Source organism: Monomorium pharaonis, chromosome 2 (genome assembly GCF_013373865.1).
Source record: "Monomorium pharaonis isolate MP-MQ-018 chromosome 2, ASM1337386v2, whole genome shotgun sequence".
Lineage (NCBI taxonomy): Eukaryota > Metazoa > Arthropoda > Insecta > Hymenoptera > Formicidae > Monomorium > Monomorium pharaonis.
In genome coordinates, this window is record NC_050468.1 from 13,004,922 (window position 1) to 13,025,906 (window position 20,985).

Genomic DNA, 20,985 nt, shown 5'->3' on the forward strand with positions numbered 1-20,985 from the left:
TATTATAACTTATTATCAATTGATGTTTATACTGGGTCTTTTTTCAAACTATATCCACTTTCGGTAGCGTATTCATATTTTCTTGTTCCATCAAGTCGCCTAACTGAACGTATCGCGTGATGCCTTGCAAGGCAAACGCAAGAGTTTCCTTTCTTCTCATCTTTCAATATCAATCTTTCGCGCAATCTTGTTTGCGTATGATTGCTTTCTGAAATCAATTGATTTTCATAATAGATTGTGACGAGTTTTCGGACCACTCGATGTATCCACTTTCGCAGAAATCCACAACGCAGCCTCAGATCTCGTAACTTTAACTTTATAGCAAAATTCCTCGCGATAGGAATTGAGAGAAAGAAAACCTATCGTCGTCAATTTCTTATCGCTAGATAGATAGATAGATAAAGAGAGAGAGAAAGAGAGTGTTTAAGAGAATCTAACGTCGTCGATGCATAACAGTTGACGATATTATTAAACGAATTTGGCCTAAAGGTTTAAGAAACGTCGCGTCTCCTCATTATCATCAATCAACGTTCATCCTTGTCTCATCCGAGACTGTTCTAGTCTCCTTAGACTAAGGATATCTGTTAAAATGTATTAACTCTCTATTGCTTTTGTATTACAAATGCTTAATTCAGGTTTAATTTTTTTTATAGTGATAAAATTAACTCCGAAACTTTTTGACTTTTTTTTCTATTTTATTTCATACAATTTTTGTCGAAGACTTTGAAAGTGTCAATATGGGTGCGTTTTTAAATTCGCAACGGATGCAGCTAGATACACCAGAATGTCATTTCATCTTTGTTACTTACGGAAAGTTGAACAAAGATAGAATGACACTCCAGTGCATTCGTTGCGAATTTAAAAACGCACCCTATGTAATGGCCGTTTTATAATGAATTGTGAGTTGTTAATCAGATGTCAGAAACGAATTGCAACCGTGTCATAATCAATCACAAGTCGGCGATCATAAGTGATTGGCAAATGTCAGTTTCTTATGACTTACGATTTAGGATTAGGATATGACTGACCAATTAAGTTATAGCACGTTTCCAATTTGTTTCCGACATTTGACTAATAACTAACAATTTATTGTAGAACGGCCATGATGTATTTATCTGAGCTTGATGCTCACATGGCAAGAACAATTATGCAGAGTCGACGCGCTGATGTTTAACTTTATTATTAATTTACTGCGATGAGTCGACGAAGCGGTCGATATCTCATCCTTTTGTTTTTACAAGACTGCATTAATGCATTTATGTACAGGCTGTATTTTAATATTTTACTGTTTACTTTTGTTATTTTCTTTTTTCCTCTTAACGATTATTTTTATGTAATCTCAGAAAATTATGTGATGACATCGCACTAATACAGTGATACACATGTAGGCGGCGATTATTCGAGAGTACAATATTCGTTTGTTGAACGAAAACAATGGAGGGTTAATCTTGCTGTTTTTAATCTTTCTGTTTAATTTTTTGTTCACTTTTATTGCTTTCGATCTCACTCGGAATTCTTTTCATGATCGCAATTTCATTGTTACTATTATCAGTTAAAGCATGAGAAAAAGCATTTTTCTTTTTACTTGGCGACATAAAAAGCAACGAACTGAAATAACGTTCGTAGCTCTGTCGTTATTCGGGACACATTTCAGTACCGCATTGGTGAATGTCGGATTTTAACGTCACGAGCATAATGTGAATGTTTCCCCTGCGAACATCTCATTAGGTAGTTAATTGCGGAAGCTGACACGTCTTCCTTGAGAATAGAGTTTTTTGTCTTAGGTGCATGCAAGATTGCGGCATTTAAAGCACAGCAAACGTGTCGAGAGGGACGAACTATGAGAAACATAACGAATGACAAATCCAGTCATACAATTTCCGTGAATTATATTTATTCATTGTGATTAGTCGGAGTATATATTGCAGGAGTTCGAATAGAAAAGAAATAGAAAGAGAGAGAGAGAGAGAGAGAAAGAGAAGGAAAAGAATATTGTTTACTCATTAAGTCTAATGCTATCTCATTGCATTTGTACGTAGAATAGGATAGAAAAGATTATGCAGATTGATCTACGTAGGGATCTTCAAACGTGCGATACATTTCCAAACATACGCGGAAGAGAGAGAAGAAGAAAAAGAAACAATGAGCACAGAAGAATCTGTATCCGTGAACATGTAGGTCATGTTGGTGCAATTATTAAATACGAAAAGCTACTTCAATAACCTTATAAGTGTCAATTCCAATTTCAAGTGTAAATTTTGTGAGAATCATAAGAGAAAAGAATGAAAAAAAAAAACGGAAAAAGAGAGGGAGAGAAGTAATGTAACGTCAAACGCGAATGAGAAGAATCTTAAAAAGTTTAAAATAAAAAATAAGATTCGCACGCGCGTATCACGCGCGTGGCAAAGTGAGATTATTGATAAACTTAATTTATCGAAACTGATAAAAAATATTAGGAGTGAAAGAGAGCATGTGTTTGAAAGAGAAAGAGAGAGAGAGAGAGAGAGAGAATGAGTGAGAGAGAAATAGAAAAGAATGTATGCGCGAGAAGAAATGAATGAGAAAAAGATGTTAAAATAAAAAATAAAAAAGGTAAAAAAGTTAGAACTAAATCGTAGCACGTGCAGGAGTAACAGAGATAATGGATACTTTTTATTGTAGTTATTTCATATAGATGAGATTCGTAAAAATAAAAAAAAACATACCGTATTAACAGGAACACTTATTGAAAAAGAAACTTTAAGGTCAACGGTGTTTTTTCTGCCTATACATATATCCGACGTCTCGCGAGCGCTATGTAATTTCTCTTCGCGTATAAGACACTTTAATGTTAAACAAAAAGTCGCAAAAAAGGGCATAAAAATGACAGCAGACACATCAATATAAATCTGGCATTTGTCTCGAATTTTGCGTTTTGTCTCTGACTAATGATTAATTATTACTATTACTATTATTATCATCATCATCATTATCATCATCATTATCATCATTAACATTGTATAAAGTCGGCAATAATTTTAAGAGACCCGCCCCTAAAATCATTATCTTATGTAACCATTCGTTCAGGTACGAATAAGGTGGAAAGGCTCCACTTAATCGGCTCCGAAGGAGTCTTTCTTTCTGGTTTTACAGCCAGAAAGGGCTAAATCTTACGAGTTGAAGAAAATAAAATTAACATTCTGACAATGAAAACATCTAAGAAATATCCGAGAAACTAGAAATATTTTATCTACGAGTGGTTATTATTATTGATATCTATTTTATTATCGGTTTTATTACATAACGATTACAAAAATTACGAAAGTAAAAAATAAAAATAAACAATCGAAGAAAGTATCAGAACAGCTTAAAGAAGTTCAGTAAAATAAACAATACAGTAATATACATAAAAATAAAATTAAAATGCCAATTAAATAGAATACGTAAATTTATATAAACTTTGATTATAAAAAATGTATAAGCACAAAAAGCATATATATTTAAATATTTTATATATTTATTCAGTTATTAAAATAATTTATTGTGCTTTTAATTTAAAATATTTTTTTCTGTAATATGATCACTCGCAGATTAAATGACATAATCTACAAACACTATTCTTGTCATTTTTCTTGTCTCGACAAGTTCACTTTTAAGATTTCGACAATTCGTCAAAAAATTGTTGATTGGTTTTGATCGTATTTCAAGTAATTATTCTATTTCTAGCATCATGAAATCAAAGAAAAGATAATGATCGTTTATATTATCATTTAGAATCAACTAATATTGATGAAGTCAAGCAGCGAAGATATTTCTCGGACTTTCACGTTGTTCGAATGTAATGGGGATTAATTTAGTAAAGAGAATCGTGATCAAGTGAATGTGCCCTTTTGTCGTGTAATTAAGCACAAAGATAAAATTTCCTTACGAGCGTAGCAGTAGGCCTCTTATAGCTATGCGTCCGGCAAAGAAATCTAACTGCTTTCGACAACATCGTTTCAAAACTATAATTTCATCTTGCTAGCTGTACAAAAAATATTCGCTTGTGGCTTTCGCAGTACAATTTTTGCTATATGAAAATTAGTACTATTATCGTTACAGCTCTCATCATTTCGGAATGTGTATGTACATAACTCTGATAATTCTTAGATATGATTGACAAAAGAAAATTTATCGCAAAATTCGGTGTATCGAATGCAGTTAGAAATTGAAATCCGGATTACACTACGAAAAGTAAAAAAAAAATAAAATAAAAATGCGTTTACTCTCGACCAACGAGACTCGAAGTAGCGGCTTGTGTCAGGAAGAAGCAACTTTTGGCCTCGAGATCGCGGTCTTATATCACGGTGGCTTGTGAACTCGGAAGATATCTAAGAGACGTCCAAACGACATCAGAAAACAACTTAGACTGCCTAAAAAAAGTAAAGCATCTGAAGAATTGGGATATTAAAAAAAAGTCGTCTAAAAACACTAATTTACAATCAGTATTTTAAGCATTTGAGCTATCTGACTGATAACAGATTTCTCATGGAAAGAGTCCCAATTCGGCAAGACGCGATCTCCGCTTCTTTTGGCGCGAATCGCCAGCTTCCGCTCGTGCCGCATTAAAAAAAACATCAACGATATAAGAATAATGATTCTCGATATTCGATTCACACACTCATCCGTAAAAACGGAAAAAGAAGAGAAAGGAGGCGAAAAGTCAAGCGTTCACTGTACAATTATATTCTTTTACGTTATAACGACTTGCAATTGAATAGTCGGGTAGCATATTTTGCATTACCGATAACAACAGTAGCGTGTCACTCGTTTTAACTCCTAATTTTATATATCATTGGAGATAAGTAATTCGCAAGAATAAAGATTATAACCAGCACTGCAGTGAAGTTATTATACATCTGTAGATAAGCGATCCGCAAGGAAAATTCAAAAAACCGACACGATGTTCAATGTATTTATGATCTTCTTCGAAGGGTGAAGAATATATGAATATATAGGGAATAAAAAAAGAAGAAAAAAAAGGAGTAACTTGATTTCTTGGATCCTTTCAGCATCTCCTGTCCTTTTTTGCGAGATGTATCATGATGGACGAAAATAACGTTGTCATAAAAAAAGGGCTTGTTTTTGTACTCTCATACAATTTATTGTTATATTTTGTAAGGCTTAATTTACACAATATGTAGGAAACACTCACTTATTATTGAGTAACTTTAAAATCACAAATAAAATTACGCTCACTAAACATTACACATAATAAAAAATCAACGATAATTACATGTGTTTAATAAATAATATGTACAAAATATAAACGTAAATTGCAAGTAAATGAGGAAGATATTACGCTATTTCATTATATACATTCATTTACGTATTAGGACAAAGTGTGGAATCAGTTTCATCCGTTACTATGTTCGACCGACTTAGCAGACCGACCTCGAATTGACCATCTGTAGCAATCTTTTCCGGACCACGAAGAGCCCTTTTCTGTATAAAACGACTCACCACTGTAGGATTCACATAAGACATGGTCAATCTGCATCCCCAGGATAGAAGTGCCAAGGGCTGTTCAAACGAAACGAAAGACAATTACCAAAGGTATTTGCGTTGTTCTTCTACTTAAATTTTTTTAAATACCAAGTGTAATCAAGAATCTAGATCAATAGAATATTTTAGTTACAATTATGATTTCATAAAAAATACAATAACTATTTCAGTTTCGATTTCTTAGCTAATAAGGAAAATTTTAAAGTTTAAATCACGATATTTTCAGTTATGCTCTTCTACAATTATTTTTGTCTTACATTTTTTCATTGTTTTGCTAAATTAACTTGCCGATGCTTCTTTATTATCAGAATTTAAACTGGTCTTGTTACTTGGTCTTGATACTTTATGTAAATGATATTAATGTTTTTGGATTAATATATAATTCCGTAATAGTTATAGACATTTTTCAGTAAAAAACAGTGTCACACAGTAAATTATTTCATCCATGTTGTCAATGTTAAATAAAGAAGTGATTCATTGTATTGTTGTTAGCGCGTTCTGAATATGGGTTTAAATTTTAGTGTTTAAATTTTGCTTATTATTTATTTTGTAGAAAATGGCAATATTGCCATAAATGACTTTCCTTTTCTTTCCTTTATTAAAAAGTAGAAAAAAATCATATGACTCTCGTTCATTATTTAAGTTCGAGAATCTTAAAGAACTGAAAAAAACCACAAAGCAAGAACAATTTTATCAATCTAGTCATGATTTCTCATAAACTTTGCTATATTTTAATACGATTTATAGTTTGGTTTAAGGAGAGAATCTGGTATCTCCTTTAAAGTTCAGTTATGATTTCAGTATCATAAACTTGATCGAATTTTTATATGGTTTATGACTTTAAGCCGATTAAAGAAAGGTTATGGAACGCATATTAGTTTTGGTTCTGGATCAATCCAGATTTTTGAGTGTCATAAAAGTTCTGATAATGATTCTAATCTCATAATAAATATAGATATATTAAAATATTTTTAAAATTTTTGAAAAAAACGTGTATTGACATAAACTATCCATAATTTTGTATACTTACTCGTTCTTCATCCAAATAACTGTATGGTGTAATGATATGTCGCCAAAGACATTTACTAACGAGATTTCTCAGACGTTCTACTTCTAATGGATTTGCGCATGGATGATACAACATGACGATTGCACCATGCTTTTAACAATAACATAAAAAATGTAAAAAATTTTGATGTAAAATTTATAGATAATAAATTGTGTTGATATTAGAATTACCTCAAGACTATGCAGCCATCTCTGTTTAGGTAGGTATTTGTATTCTCCATAAACTGGCCACAAAGGTCTATGTGGGCCACTGCAAATAAACATTATTAAGGATTTATAAATACTTTACAGTGTTTTAAGATACTTAGAGCATCGTTATTAAAATTGACAGGAGCGCCCCGATTGACCACGTCCCAATTGACATAACTTTTCTAATTAGCAGTCTAACAGAAAAACTCTAAGCATTTATTACTGTAAATGATTGTGGTCAATTGCAACGTGATCAATCGGGACATTTCCAAATTGACAATTAACTTAATTTAAGATATTATTTTCAGCTTCAATTATAATTACATTTCAACTCCAATTTCAAGTTTTAATGGTAATCAGTACGTAGTTTAGAACCGAAAAGATATTTAAAGATAGATGTCCAAAATAAGAATGTCTCCTGTGAATAGCGGTCAAACATATGCCAAATCATGGTTCCTAACTTGTAATTCAATTTTGTCAATAAGTTTTTTTTCTATCTAGTGTCCTAAATAAAATATATAGTAAATAATGCATTTTCGAAAAATTTCAGACAAAAGTGTGGCTTTGAAAGAAAAATAAGGTGGTGAGGTTGATATGAACTTATGTGGTATTGTGACATGATAGGTTATTTCGATTTTTAAATTGTTTAATGAATTTTTTACTAATTTTTCTTTATAGGTATTGCTATCAATAAAAGAGGATAGTCAGGTGCTGCGCACACACATCGATTGTAATCTGGTTTCTAAGATAGGGCAAGTATCAGACTAAAATTAGAGATGTGCTCAGGGACAAATTTGGAGTATTCGAGGAATCTTTAAAAGAATATTATCTTTTCATCTTGGTTAAATTCGTGTCCACTCGAGAATCAATTTGGACATCCTTCTTTATATATAAATTTTAGGATACGGAAAAGTTGGAGTTATATATCATAAGATCGAGTAGATGAAAAATATATAAACATATAAACTTATGTTTGAAAATGCTTTATTAAAAAGTTATAAATGTTGAAAGATTTTTATCAATTGTTATAGTTATAATATTTGAAAATTCTTCCTAGATGCATGCTTCTAATCATTAAATTGATTATCGAATTCTTTCAAAATATTTCTTAAATATTTATTATATTTATTATAACAATTGATAAAAATCTTTAAATATCATTACCCTTTCAATAAAGCATTTTTAGATAAATTTATATGAACTTTTTTTATCTATTCGATTTTATTAAGATAATGTAAAAGTTTAGTCCCAATTTTTTGGAATATTCTATATAATGAAGCAATAAAATTTCAACTATATATATAATGTTGGCCCTTCTCTATATACTTGTGTAATTTACTTAAGCAATTTATATAAAATTATTATTATTGATTATTAAGGATTGTTTATACGTATAATATTACATATACTTACTAAAGAGGAATATCATCATCATATTCAATTCTGTGGGTCATACATTTATGAGCAGCCTGAAAAAATACTTTGTTAAAAATGTGTACTATTGAATATTAGTATTTAATAACAATATGAGATATTTTTACCTTATATGTCTTTGGGATGTTCTCACAATAAATCTTTGGTGTAATTTTATTTGGTATGATATTATGACCATAACACGTATATGCTGATGGGCTATAATCCCAATCAATAGTTAAGTTTGTCTGAAATTTTATTATTATTAAAACACTTGCTACGTTTTGATAAGAAATATTTAAATGTATTTTTCAATTAATCATCCATTGCCCTCATTTAATAAACGAATATTTTTTAAGTCTTTAACAAAAACTGTATGAAATTGAGAATGAAATTGAGAAAAGAAATTGAGAAAATAATCATACAAATACACTCTAGAAGTTGTAAATAAAAAGTTAGAAAATTTAAGTTAACTTTTATGTTGTATATGTCTGTGCAATTAAAAAAAATTTTAATGTAAACCGAACATTTGCCTCATAAATTTCATCAAAAGCAATGAAGGGTTAAGACAATTTATGCATATGAAGATTATAATAACCTTAGCATCATCACATTCTGGTGACACATGACCCATAAACATCTCGTGAGGAAAATCTATCATAGATTCATACTCATATTGCGGCTGATTCATTGGCAATATTTTAGGTGGTGGTTTTGGGTCACCTGGTCTGTCAGGCATCCAACGTCCATTCCAATTCTCAAACTTGTCTTCAATATTCCTACGTTTTTCCTTATATTCATTATTGTCTAATATACGCAGCAATTTTTGCATAACATTTTGTTCCCGCACATCATAGTCTGCAAAATAAATTATAATAAGATAATTATTTTATAATCGAGAAATTAATTTAGCTTATTCAAAGATAATCAAAGATAATCACATTTAAAAGATAAATGTTATTTTAAAATATTTTTCAAAAAAAAATAAAGCATGCAACTTAATATTGTTTTATTTAAATATAAAAGTTGAATTATTTGTTAACATCACAAATGTATACTATTTTCGAAAAAAGTGACATTATAGATAAGCTTCTAGTTAAAGGTTTATAACTAATTTTATTTTTAACATAAAAAACTTTAATTTTAGAACAAAATTTATCAAAATACATTGATAGAAAGGCGTAAAAAATATTGAACTGTCATTATTTAGGATCCAGAAATTTGTACAAGATCCTATTAGGTAGTGCGCTGAGTATTATTGCTTGCAAGTATGTGTGTATATATGTTTATCAATATGGTGCGCGGTTTGCTGAACGTAACACATAATGTGCACATAATGTATATCAGAAAATGTACGCTTCACGCAGCCATACCAAGCATGCAAACACGGGATCGTGCTTAAATTTCCGGGACTTACAATTAGTCATTATTTCAAGGTTAGAAATGCGAACATGAAAACAGGAGATTAAAAAAATATTTTATAATACCATTATATCCGTATATATCCACGAAGCTAGCTGTTACGAAAACGCAAATTAGGAAGCTAAAGACCAGTCGGGACATCGTGCTCCAACCGCTGCAAACGTGATAAATATCAAATATTTTAGTCGCACCAAGTCATTTGACATTTGCCGTCACGCCGTCAGTGTTGATCTCGGATCACGCTTTTTTGCGCATGTGCAATGCGGCATAATGAAATCCAGTGATGTATAATACTCATATGGTTCATAGACTCCCGGGGAAAAATGTTTTATATAAAACATATATAAATATATAAAATATGTTCATACATGTTTATATTAGTTTCCTTTCTTTTATAAAATTTATGTTTGATATAAAAAAATAATAGTTATACTGAAAAGATAGAAATTAATTTAAAAAATAATTTTCGCATTGCTTCTTTTTAAAAAAGCTATAAAAAATATATATTCTGGAATATGATTATATGTTGACAATTTTTTTACATTCTTTCATATTCCTTTCCTTTGGTTTAAAATCGTAGATAATAATTATGTATTCTCCAAAGCATCCGCGCGCACATTAATAATTATGGTATAATTAATATACTACAAAACACTTTTGCAAGAACAGTTTGGTTTCAACCAACTTTTATACAGCAGTTTAGCTTCAATATTAATCATCTTGCATATTAATCGACCATGTTTTTTACAAGTATGCATTACAAATATTTACAGCATGGAACAGAACCAAGTAAGTGTGAACATAGCACGGAAAAGACCCAGACAATTGTACACATTATCTACGAACCTTTGTTACGTAATTCGAAGTGCACATTTTATGCACGTTGAGGCGCACGTGGTGGACGGAAACATTTGAAACGACAGGATGATCACTCTCAGGTTCCTCTTTAATGACAATAATTATTTCTATTGCATTTATGCGTCCACTTAGCGAGACATGATTATCTATTTGCACTAAAAAAACTAACGAATATTAGTTATATAAAAAATGATTACTAGAGTTTGTACAGCCTAGAAAACATGTGGGATATTTTTATAATTTAATTGTGCTGTATGGATTTTATTGTTTATATATACTTATATTTAAATACCCTGTATAAAACGTCTGATTGAAAAAAATTAAAAAATATTGACATTTTGCAAAAAGCAGAATTTAGAAGATATTTAATTGAATATATATATATTTTTTAAATATTAATTTCTATTGATAAAACAATTAATAATCATTTTCTTAGAATAAAAATAAAAAAAGAACAAGTGTTAATTTCAAAAAAATGTTTATAACAATAATATCAAAATTAAAATTTATAAAGCAACATAATCTGTTCGATTTATACATATATATATATATATATATATACATTTTTTTTTGCTGCCCGACAATGATTCATTCATAGGTTTATACCCTTCACGGTGTAAGGGGAACGTAAAAAGTTATAGTCATGGCGCAATTATCCAACAGCGGCTAACTGGGCATATTTATCAATTTAATTATTGATCGCTACGAAATAGTCGCTAGATCGAGAAAAGATGTCCAAAAATGAATCATTGTCAGGCAATGATATATATTTTGCATGCTTTAATAAAATATATATTGCTTAATAAAAGTATTAAGTTATACTCTTTTACATGTATATGTATGTGTCTGTTACACACACACATACATATACATGTAAATATACGTCTATTTTATGTTACAATACTAATAATTGATGCGAAGCAGTAAAATTATATCGTGGGTGTAGAGAATCAGTTAATATTCATGATCACACAGGCACCAAAATAGACGAGAAAACTTTTGTCAATGTAGCTTAGGATTTACGTCCTGTCCGACCTTTCGTATAAACGCATCATGCATTTATAAACATCGTTCGTTAATAATTGTCGAAGCTGCATAATTGCTTGCACGAGACCTCGATTTTCGAAATCCGAATGTCTGTGAAAGGATGAGATTCGCGCACACCCACGATGTGCAGTATCATTACAATTGAAATCATGTGGAACAACCTTCGCAAAAGCGAGGTTGCGAAATGCATCAGCGAGTTTTAATTACGTGTAATAAACACAATTATCTGCATGAAAAAAGACACTGTAAATAAAATGAATAAAGACATATAAAAAAAGAAGAGCATACATATAGTGAAAATTCGAAAAATTATCAATTGACTAATAATAGATGCTATAGGATCAATTTTTTTTTAATTATTAATCATACGCAGAAAGATATTAATATGTCATAATCCATAATAAAAAAAATTCATTTTGGCCCTGAAGTGGATGTTCGGAGTCAAATATATCGCACGTATTGTTAACGGCTTTCCGCGTACTGGATTGGTGGTGATTTTTTGATGTATTTCGCGCAGAAGTGTTATGTGTGCAATTGTGTAACGAATACTGAGTTTATTTGTCACACGAATCATACGATCGTTGTGTTTTGAAGGAAATTACGTTTGCAACAATTAAACATTTTTGTTTAATTTTAATTACTATACCTTTTGATTGTAATTATTAATTTTAAATAAAATGAATAACAAAATATTTATATCGACAAAATTGATGGTTATCTATACAATTATTATTGTAATTTATTTTTGAAAAATAATAATCAAATAACGCGCACGAAGCGTGCGTCTGTGGTATCTACTATAGATATAAAATTTACATTTTTTTAAATATCTTTATAAAACATAAGATAACGAAATTATTTATTTAGTCGAGGAAAGTTTAAAGAGAATTTATTACGTTATTTGATCTGTAATAAAAATTTTGTCTACGTTGAAACATTTATCTAATCTTTTGCAATTGTATAAAAGTTAATAGCTGTGTAAACAAAAGAAAAATGATTAATTCACGTAATAATATATACATATATTCCAAACGTGATACCAAGCAAAGGTAAAAAAGAGACAAAAAATACTCGATTAGATAATAGAATTCATCAAATAGGATTGATGAATTGATACTTAACTCAAAATATTTTTCATGTTACGTAGGAATTATTATAGGAATTACTGCCAGCTTTCCTTTTCAAACTTACCATCAGAAGATTAACAAATCTGCTGGACGATATTTTATGTGCAGAAATGATATCCCTTTAGAAAAATCTATTTTAAAAAACTCAAAATAAAACTACAAGTTTATCCAAAAAATTACTAAATTAGTTGTGATTTTGAACAAAACTTTAAGTATATAAGTAATATGTTTTAAAGATTACTTTAAGTTAACTAAAGTTTACTTTAAGTTTGCATGAAAACAATTATTTTATATTAAAAATTACTGTATAGCAGCAATCACGGATACAAAAACTATTAAATATTTTTACTACGTTTTGAATGAGAAATCATAATAAACTTTGTATAATTTTAATAATTTCTTCATGGTCTTTTTTATGGCAGTTACTTTGGCGTACATAATAAATTTTGATATAAAATTTTCTCTAATTAAAATTAATAATTACAAAAATCTTATTACAATAAAATTTTTTATTACGTTTTATTGTATATATATATAATAATAAAACGTTGTATTTTACATGCTTCAAAGAAATTCATAATTAACTTTGAAGAAATATGTAATTAAAGATATAAGATAATCAAAAACATATAATATTTCTTTATTTATCAAGAGCTTCTTCATCTTTTTTAGGTTTTATATTACAAATTTTATTATTTGCAGGCTGAAGTGAGATAGGCATTTCAAGGTAATTTATTTTTGTTAACGGTACCTCTTTTAAACAATATAGAAGGAGATTAAAGAAATTTTTTATGTCTAAATATTTTTTTTTAATCTTATGGTAAATGAAATATCATAAATTAACACTGAAATTATAATTATTATGTAATAATAAATTTGTTAGTCGTCCAAAAAAGGGCCGGTTCTTTAGAGATTAAAAAAGCACTTTAAAAATGAGAGGCAAGCTAGGGGTTTCACTTTAAAAAACTAACCCAGTTTTACTTGGAGCAATTTAATATCTTTGATGCTAACAAGCATTGCCAGTCAATTTAATTTGTAATATTATATTCTCCGGCTAAGAACTATGTTTCAAGACTAATAAATTTATCGGCGCGTAGTATATGCTGGTGATTATAAATTTAAACAATTAATCATACACGCAAACGTCTAATGTTGGCTTGTAGCGGCGATATTAAATATATATATTTTTTATTTTGAATTTTAAGTTTATATTTCTAAAAACATTTATAAATATTTTAACTTTTTTTTGATATTAAACGTGTAATAAATATATATCAATGTTGATAAAATTAACTTTTTATCATTTTTTATTGTTTAAATGTTCAATAAGAATTTATGTATAATTTTTAAATTGCAGTATTGGTTTTATTTTATAAATGAAATAAAATGCAAACATGTTTATATTGAAGATATCACAATAACTGTAATAATATTCGCATCAATTAATTAACTTTATGCTTTTTATAATTTCAAATTAATTTTGCATACTTTTTGCCTCTGAATTATTATATTCAGTAAACTAACACGTCCAGAGTCGATTATCGATCGCCAAATGAGTAGTACGATTCGATCCACGCTCCGTGTCAGACGCGACGCGCGTCACCGTCACTTTTATCGAATAATACGATGTTTAGATAGATAGTGGAAGCGAAGTACGGCTAAGCCGCCGGCAACACGCCTACCTGTAGGGTAAATGAAAGATCAGCCGGAGCGCAAACAGTAGCTCGAGTGGCTATATCCGCGCTCGAGGGCCGGAATGTCATTCGAAGTGGTGATATAGCCAGTGCGTGCGTGAGCGCAGAAAAGGGTCAGAATAAACAAGAAAAGTAGCCAACCGTAACCACGCGCGTATTTATTTTGAAATATCCCTTAAAGGGTCCTCGCCGTAATGCCAGAAACAAAATTTTCAGCTGGTTCTGTTAATGACATCAAATTCATTTTGAGGACATTCGAAAAAAAAGGATTCTCTTCGCACTCTTCGTCTTGTTTTACAAAAAAAGCCATATAAAAGGTTAATATGATTATTTGTTATGCTGTTCTAATAAATGAGTTATTAAATCTTCCACCATGGTATCTTTGACTTTGACATATAAAAAAGCTTATTGAGAGGAAAAAACAATTTTCCAAAAATATGCCGTTTACAGTGTCTTTTATTCACTTGATCATTTAGAGGGATTAATATTTAAATAGAATAAAATTTGTAAGATATACTATAATATACAATAATTTAACTTTAACGCCTTTGGCACGGAGCTGATTTTGATATGCTTTACGTTCAGCCGTCGGACAGCGTTCAGCGGATGCTAGGACATACGAGTATGTATAAACAGAAGGTAATGCGATAACACTTTTGTTCCACTTTCCGTTTAAACCATGGACAGGAGGTGCAGTCACTGCATAAACATTAAAAATAAATGAACAAAAGATAACAAGATTAAAAACAGTAAAAAAGCAATGGCCAAGGGATCAGTTGTGAGCAAAACAACGAAAAAGTAAAGACATAATTTGAGAGCATCTATGTTTAGAATGTTTCAAACTACATTAAAAAATAAGCATTTTTATATATTGTATAAATTATCAAATTTATTTTATAAGTTTGACACTGTCAGTCGCCAGGGATCCATGCCGGCTAAACGAAAAGTATAATGTCAGTTTCAGGGACTGACGCCATCCAAACGAAAAGTTCAATGAAATCGTCCCCTGGTACTGACGCCGTGCCGGACGTGTTAAATATTATTAAATAAATTTAAACAATATTAAATAATAAATATATTAAATAAATTTAAATATATGATTAAAAATAAATATAGCTAATGGTTATCTCCTTAGACTCTTAACGACACAGTTTCCGCAATTTTCATAGTTACTACATGTATAATATTCTCATGTACATTGCATATATGTATTGCTTTTGGCATCATTGTCCATCAACTGTTAGTTATGTATCTGCAATGCGTACTTGTAAACGTATGCGTTGCGTAAATATTTATGTACGTTGATTCACTGGTTACTCATGTGGAGTAGACCGCAAATATTTCAAATGCATTACAAGTTAAGGATAATTTAATTAAATTTTTGATTTGCAAAATTTGTAACAGATATATAAATCAAAAAAATTTTCTATTATATCTTTATAACAAACAAATCTTTTTATAATTTGTCTTTTACTGTGGAACATTTTAAATAACTTTGCATAGTTTTTAATATGTTTTTAATTTATTTTGAATGTATTTATCATTTTTATTTATGCTTAATTTTATTATGCTTGTTTTTATTATATTATATTAAATATTATATTTTCATTTGAGATATTATTTTGCTAGTTCTTTCTTTGCATAAATAATTTAATTCTGAGTATCTTACGATATAACGTTACAATGTAATAATTATATAATGTTAACTAGCAATTTTATTCTTAAGATTCGAGTATTACTCGTAAAAGATTCGATTCTTTACGCTACTTATAAATAAATTTTAAATCCTTATATATTTATTCTAAAATTTGAAAATAACTAATTGATATTGATTACTTTGCAAGTATGATGTATGAAATATTATATTTTTTTATATATACTCGAATTTTTGAAAAAATAAAACTTACTGGATTTGATTAGGATTTTTAAGTATACATTGAGCTTAATTCCATCTCTAGTTGATATAATTTGGATAATATATGCTTCATCTGCTTTTCTCCCATATGGTTTATGCGTGATCTCGTGCGGTTAGAGAGCAAAGTAAAGACGAATGCAGGCACCGAACCGATACCAAGTGGCGGCCAATATTATCGAGGCAAGAGGGCAAACAGCGTTCGAGTGTTTGCTCCTGGAAACCGTTAACGCTCTCGAAGCGAGGTTTTAACCACGCTTCATCGACCGACGAATGCACGCGTAATTTACGTGACGTGATGAACGGGCCGTTCGGCACAGTCGGCCGGAATAAATTCCCTGTAAAGTTTGAAAAAACTGCGTCGCACGCGCGATATTGTAAAAGATGACTTTGCTATAAGCGGATCGCATGCACTTGATCATCTATATTTTTTTATTTTTGCAAACTCTCTTGCAAAAGAGATAGAGATGTTATTTGGAATCGCGATACGCAAATCCATGGTGTGCAAAATAATTTTACAAGAGATTCTCATGAAAAAATATTCACGCGATAATAAAACACTTGCCAATACTCAATAAACAGAAGTAGCAAAAATTTAACTCTGATATTTTATTAAACACTAGAATTGTTTTATACGAGATCTATCTTGTTACTTTTAATCTATGATTGGTTCTGATCTTTTCAAATTATTTCTCTTTTTTTCAATGAACGTTTAATTATTGTGACGCAAGTAAAGTAAAAATTTTTTTACGTTTAATAAATTAAATGAAAAATAAGATCCCGTATTTGTTCATTTACAACGGTGTATTTTTTTTTTAAAGAGCGCAATTTTTAATGGTATACGACTTCAAACGTACGGTCAATGATGATAGCTCTTTCTTACGACGATTGGTAGTTTTTATCGAAACTACCAATCGTCGTAAGAAAGAGCTAACTACTTGTACTTCGGAGTTACTTTATTACGTGAGGTTCATCGTTAAATGGTACATCTAACTGTTGTAACGATATACATGTACGTACCTAATGAAATTAGGTGCGCATTCGAGCTTGTTGGCTTTCAAGACTGAGCTTTGACCGACTTGGCAGTATTGGCTTTTCGTGTACGCAAGCCACGGTGCGTAACACATCATGGACACCCACAGACTCGGTGGCTTGTCCTTTTTATGGATATAGCTTGTATTTCTTTAGGGGTTTATAGGCACATAATGCAGCGGTTTCCAAAAATGGTAAACTAGACTCCGCTTTAAGACGCTTGGTGGTTTCACTAAGTTTGGTGTGAATATACTCTTATTCCTATAGGATCAATACGATCAATCTGCGAGAAGAGTGACCTATTTAATTAAAAATTCTTTTAAATATTCGAAAAACAAAATGAAACGATAAACACATGCAATAGTCGTATTTCTGGTGCGGCCTTTTGCATTTGAAATTGTTTTATTTTTTAATTAATTTTTTTAATATAATGCAACATTTAATAAATAACACAGATGTAACATTCTTCTTATGCGTTTGCAATGTGTTATTTAAAATTTGATTTAGATTTAATATCGTTTACATTTTTCATATCATATTGATGTTATTATAAAAGAGAAATACAATTTTAAAATGTTTCAATATTGTAATTTATCTGTTTGTGATTGAAACGATGACAATAACGGCTTCAGACAAGTGTAATTTATTTCCAATGTTCGAATATTTGCGTAAAAGAAATTGCTCATCTAATAAATTCATAGAACACGTGATACTTGCGATATTCCGAATCTGTAAACCGAACGTCTTTAATCTTAAGAGTATGTCAATTGCTCCTTTACAGTTTGTTACTGAAGTAAATAGATACTTGAGATTCACAAAGAGAAACTTCTCTTTCATTTCTAGAAGCTTCTAGAAATTCCATGTAGTTGACGTGAAAATTGCCATACTTAAGCAACTCTCATGCAAAGGACAATTTATTACCAAAGGAACAATCTCATTGAAACGCAGTCGACTTTGTTCTATTAAATTAAAATTCACCCATTTCTAATATCTTGACAAGTTTAATCGATTTTGTACTATTCACATCTTCTATATCTTTATTATTACACGATTTACTTTTAAATTTAATATAAAATTAATAACACACCGACATAGCTTAAGAGGAATAGAAAGATTTAAATGCGCGAAAACTCGGTAAACTTTGACTCAATACACACATAATGAATTGAATACGAAATCTTTTTTAGAAGCTTGTTCTACTATATATTAATAATAAAAGACTATTTAGCAAGTTACAGAATACTAATTTATGAAACTGCTGCAGTATAACTCATTGCGCAATGTAAATTGCACAGAATTGTGGTTTTGCAGAAATTGTAACTAATTTAGTTACAATGATTAAAATAGTTAATCAAATCAAACGGCATTGTGTTTTAAAAGTTTTCTACTATATAAGAAAATTTAAAATATTTTAGAATAAAGAATCGAGTGTTTTTAATTGCCATAAAATGTTAATAAATAATAGTATGTAGTTGACTGTAGTCACGAAATCAATTATGTAATTTTACAATACATGAAACATTTTATATTTTATACATATATATACATATATATAATTTTTTTATCAATGCAATGCTAACAAGAATTCTTTTTGAAATTGTATTGACAAAAGAAAGACTATAGGTATGTGAAATATATAAGTATGAAAATTTCTGTAATAAAAATTATACGATTGTTCTGCGCGCATAGTTCTATTGAAAATGTAACGTCCTTCAATAAAAAAAAGAAATAATATCTTTATTCACTTGACTTATTCCTGTAAAATCATTGAAAAACGCAATTTTGAGAGAAAATCGCGTTTAAAGCATTGATATAATTCCTCAGAATGTATGTGAAATGTATTTAACGTTACGTTAATCAAAAATTGTCTGCTTTGTAAAATTTCTAATTATATCTTTTCGTCAGTAGCAGTAAAGTTTTTCTGCGACTTTGACTTTTTTTACATAGTACGTCGATCTCTGTTTTTTATGTGCTTATTATCTACGTGACATAAGGTTCACCTTTAATTAATAGAAAGCTCAGTATATCAAGTTATCATATTTTTGTATCATTAAATATTGCACTGACAATAGTAATAATTTCAGCTCTAAACAAACAATTTTTTAAATCTATTTTTTAATAAAATTAAAAGAAAAACTTTCGTTAACATTTTTATTAAAATTTTCGTACATCTCGACTACAGTTTACCCTCGGAAAAAGCATGAAAGATCAGTTTTATCACATCTTATGAACAAAATTATGAGGTGATTATATTTCAGCGTTTTAGTTTTATTTTATTACTTATAGCTGTGCGCCACCACAGCATGATTACCTTCATATCTTTCGCTACACACCAATTTACGTTTTCTGCTTTTCTAATTTTAAGTTAAAAAATGTTTTTATTTTTATTAATGAGAAAATACTTTTAACAATACTTTTAAAAAAGCGAAAAATAAAAAATTTATTTTTTTAATATTTTAAATCTTTTTCGTCTTTTAATTAACTATTAATTAAGTTTAAAAATACTTTAATTAGAAGTATTTTTAAAAAAATAGTAACGTTGAATGTTTAATGTTAAATTATTTTTTCTATAATTCATTTTTAATATGTATAATATATATAAACATAAATATAATATAATAATTAACAATTTTTTTCTATTATACCTTTATGTTCCTTCTATGACATTTATTATAAAAACTAAGAAAAATTATATTAATTATAAATTATTATTATTATTATTAATAACATTTTATATAAGACAAGCAATGCTACTTAAAATTAATGTCATGTACATATATTGTATATGTAAATAGTATATAAAACAATCAATAAAAAAACGTTCGTTAAATAACACAATAATTTTATGGTACATTAGTAATATTGTCTTTATTAACAGAGAAAGAGAGAGAGAGAGAGAGAGAGAGAGAGAGAGAGAGAGAGAGAGAGAGAGAGAGAGAGAGAGAGAGAGAGAGAGAGAGAGAGAGAGAGAGAGAGAGAGAGAGAGAGAGAATGAATATGTTCTCGTGGTATCAAAATTATATGTAATTTTAGAATAATTTCTTCCTATAAGCGCGAAGGAATCAAAATTACGAGATGCAAAAAAATCTGCCGTGAAGTATAGCTAAAATTAAATCTATCGGTAAAGACAGAGGCTGTCGTTAACACGCTCCTGTACTTCCTTTTAATCGGGTATTTTACCGCACGATTAATTGTGCGGAATTGGACCTCTACGGCGCAGATTTCATTGCGCGTTGCTATTCGTGCTGCCGCGTTGATTACTTCGGTAACTTTAGAACGACCGGAAACACAGGAAGGTTTTTATTATGCGAGCCGAGCCCCTAGCTAGCAAGCGAACGATCGATCTTGCCTGTTCAATTATGTCGCGTGCTGAATATAACTTGTTGCATACATACGTTCGATATATTGCAAAAAATTCTATTCTTTAAACCGGAATTTGTGTTATTCACTGAAAAATAATGAATAGTCTGATTTCAGTGCTATCCTTACAAATATCAGTATATCAATTAGTAATACAATATATTCTTTGTCTTTCAATGATAATACACTGATAATACTATTCCAGTAAATCTTCTTTTAATTATAATCATTGAGAAATTTTGAATAGATAATTGCAATTATAAATATAGAGGCAGAGATGATATTATGACCTCCTCTTCTATTTAGATGTTATACAATGACTTAATAAAGTGTTGACAAT

General features: G+C 29.6%; 1 protein-coding gene across 2 annotated transcripts; it reads right to left on the reverse strand.

Moving 5' to 3' along the window:
• Positions 1–5,097: 5,097 nt before the first annotated feature.
• LOC105836185 lies at positions 5,098–9,866 on the reverse strand. 2 transcript variants are annotated; one of them, XM_012680042.3, is made up of 7 exons: positions 9,681–9,863; positions 8,792–9,051; positions 8,322–8,441; positions 8,194–8,249; positions 6,763–6,841; positions 6,554–6,682; positions 5,098–5,541 (listed from the first exon to the last, which is right to left on the reverse strand). In XM_012680042.3, the coding sequence occupies exons 1-7, from the start codon at positions 9,754–9,756 to the stop codon at positions 5,344–5,346; spliced, it is 918 nt and encodes a 305-aa protein (XP_012535496.2). In that variant the 5' UTR covers positions 9,757–9,863; the 3' UTR covers positions 5,098–5,343. The 2 variants fall into 2 exon arrangements, with proteins under 2 accessions (XP_012535496.2, XP_028050080.1); XM_028194279.2 differs by lacking the exon at positions 6,554–6,682 and having other exon boundaries at positions 9,681–9,866.
• Between the last annotated feature and the right edge of the window lie 11,119 nt (positions 9,867–20,985).

What these genes read in the sequence shown, in the direction of transcription:
- LOC105836185 (XM_012680042.3), bottom strand. Translation starts at nt 9,756, where the DNA reads ATGTCCCGACTGGTCTTTAGCTTCCTAATTTGCGTTTTCGTAACAGCT. An exon ending in GATGATGATATTCCTCTTTA is followed by an intron (nt 6,842 to 8,193) that starts GTAAGTATATGT and finishes GTTTATTTGCAG; the next exon opens with TGGCCCACATAGACCTTTGT. An exon ending in GTTATTTGGATGAAGAACGA is followed by an intron (nt 5,542 to 6,553) that starts GTAAGTATACAA and finishes TCGTTTGAACAG; the next exon opens with CCCTTGGCACTTCTATCCTG.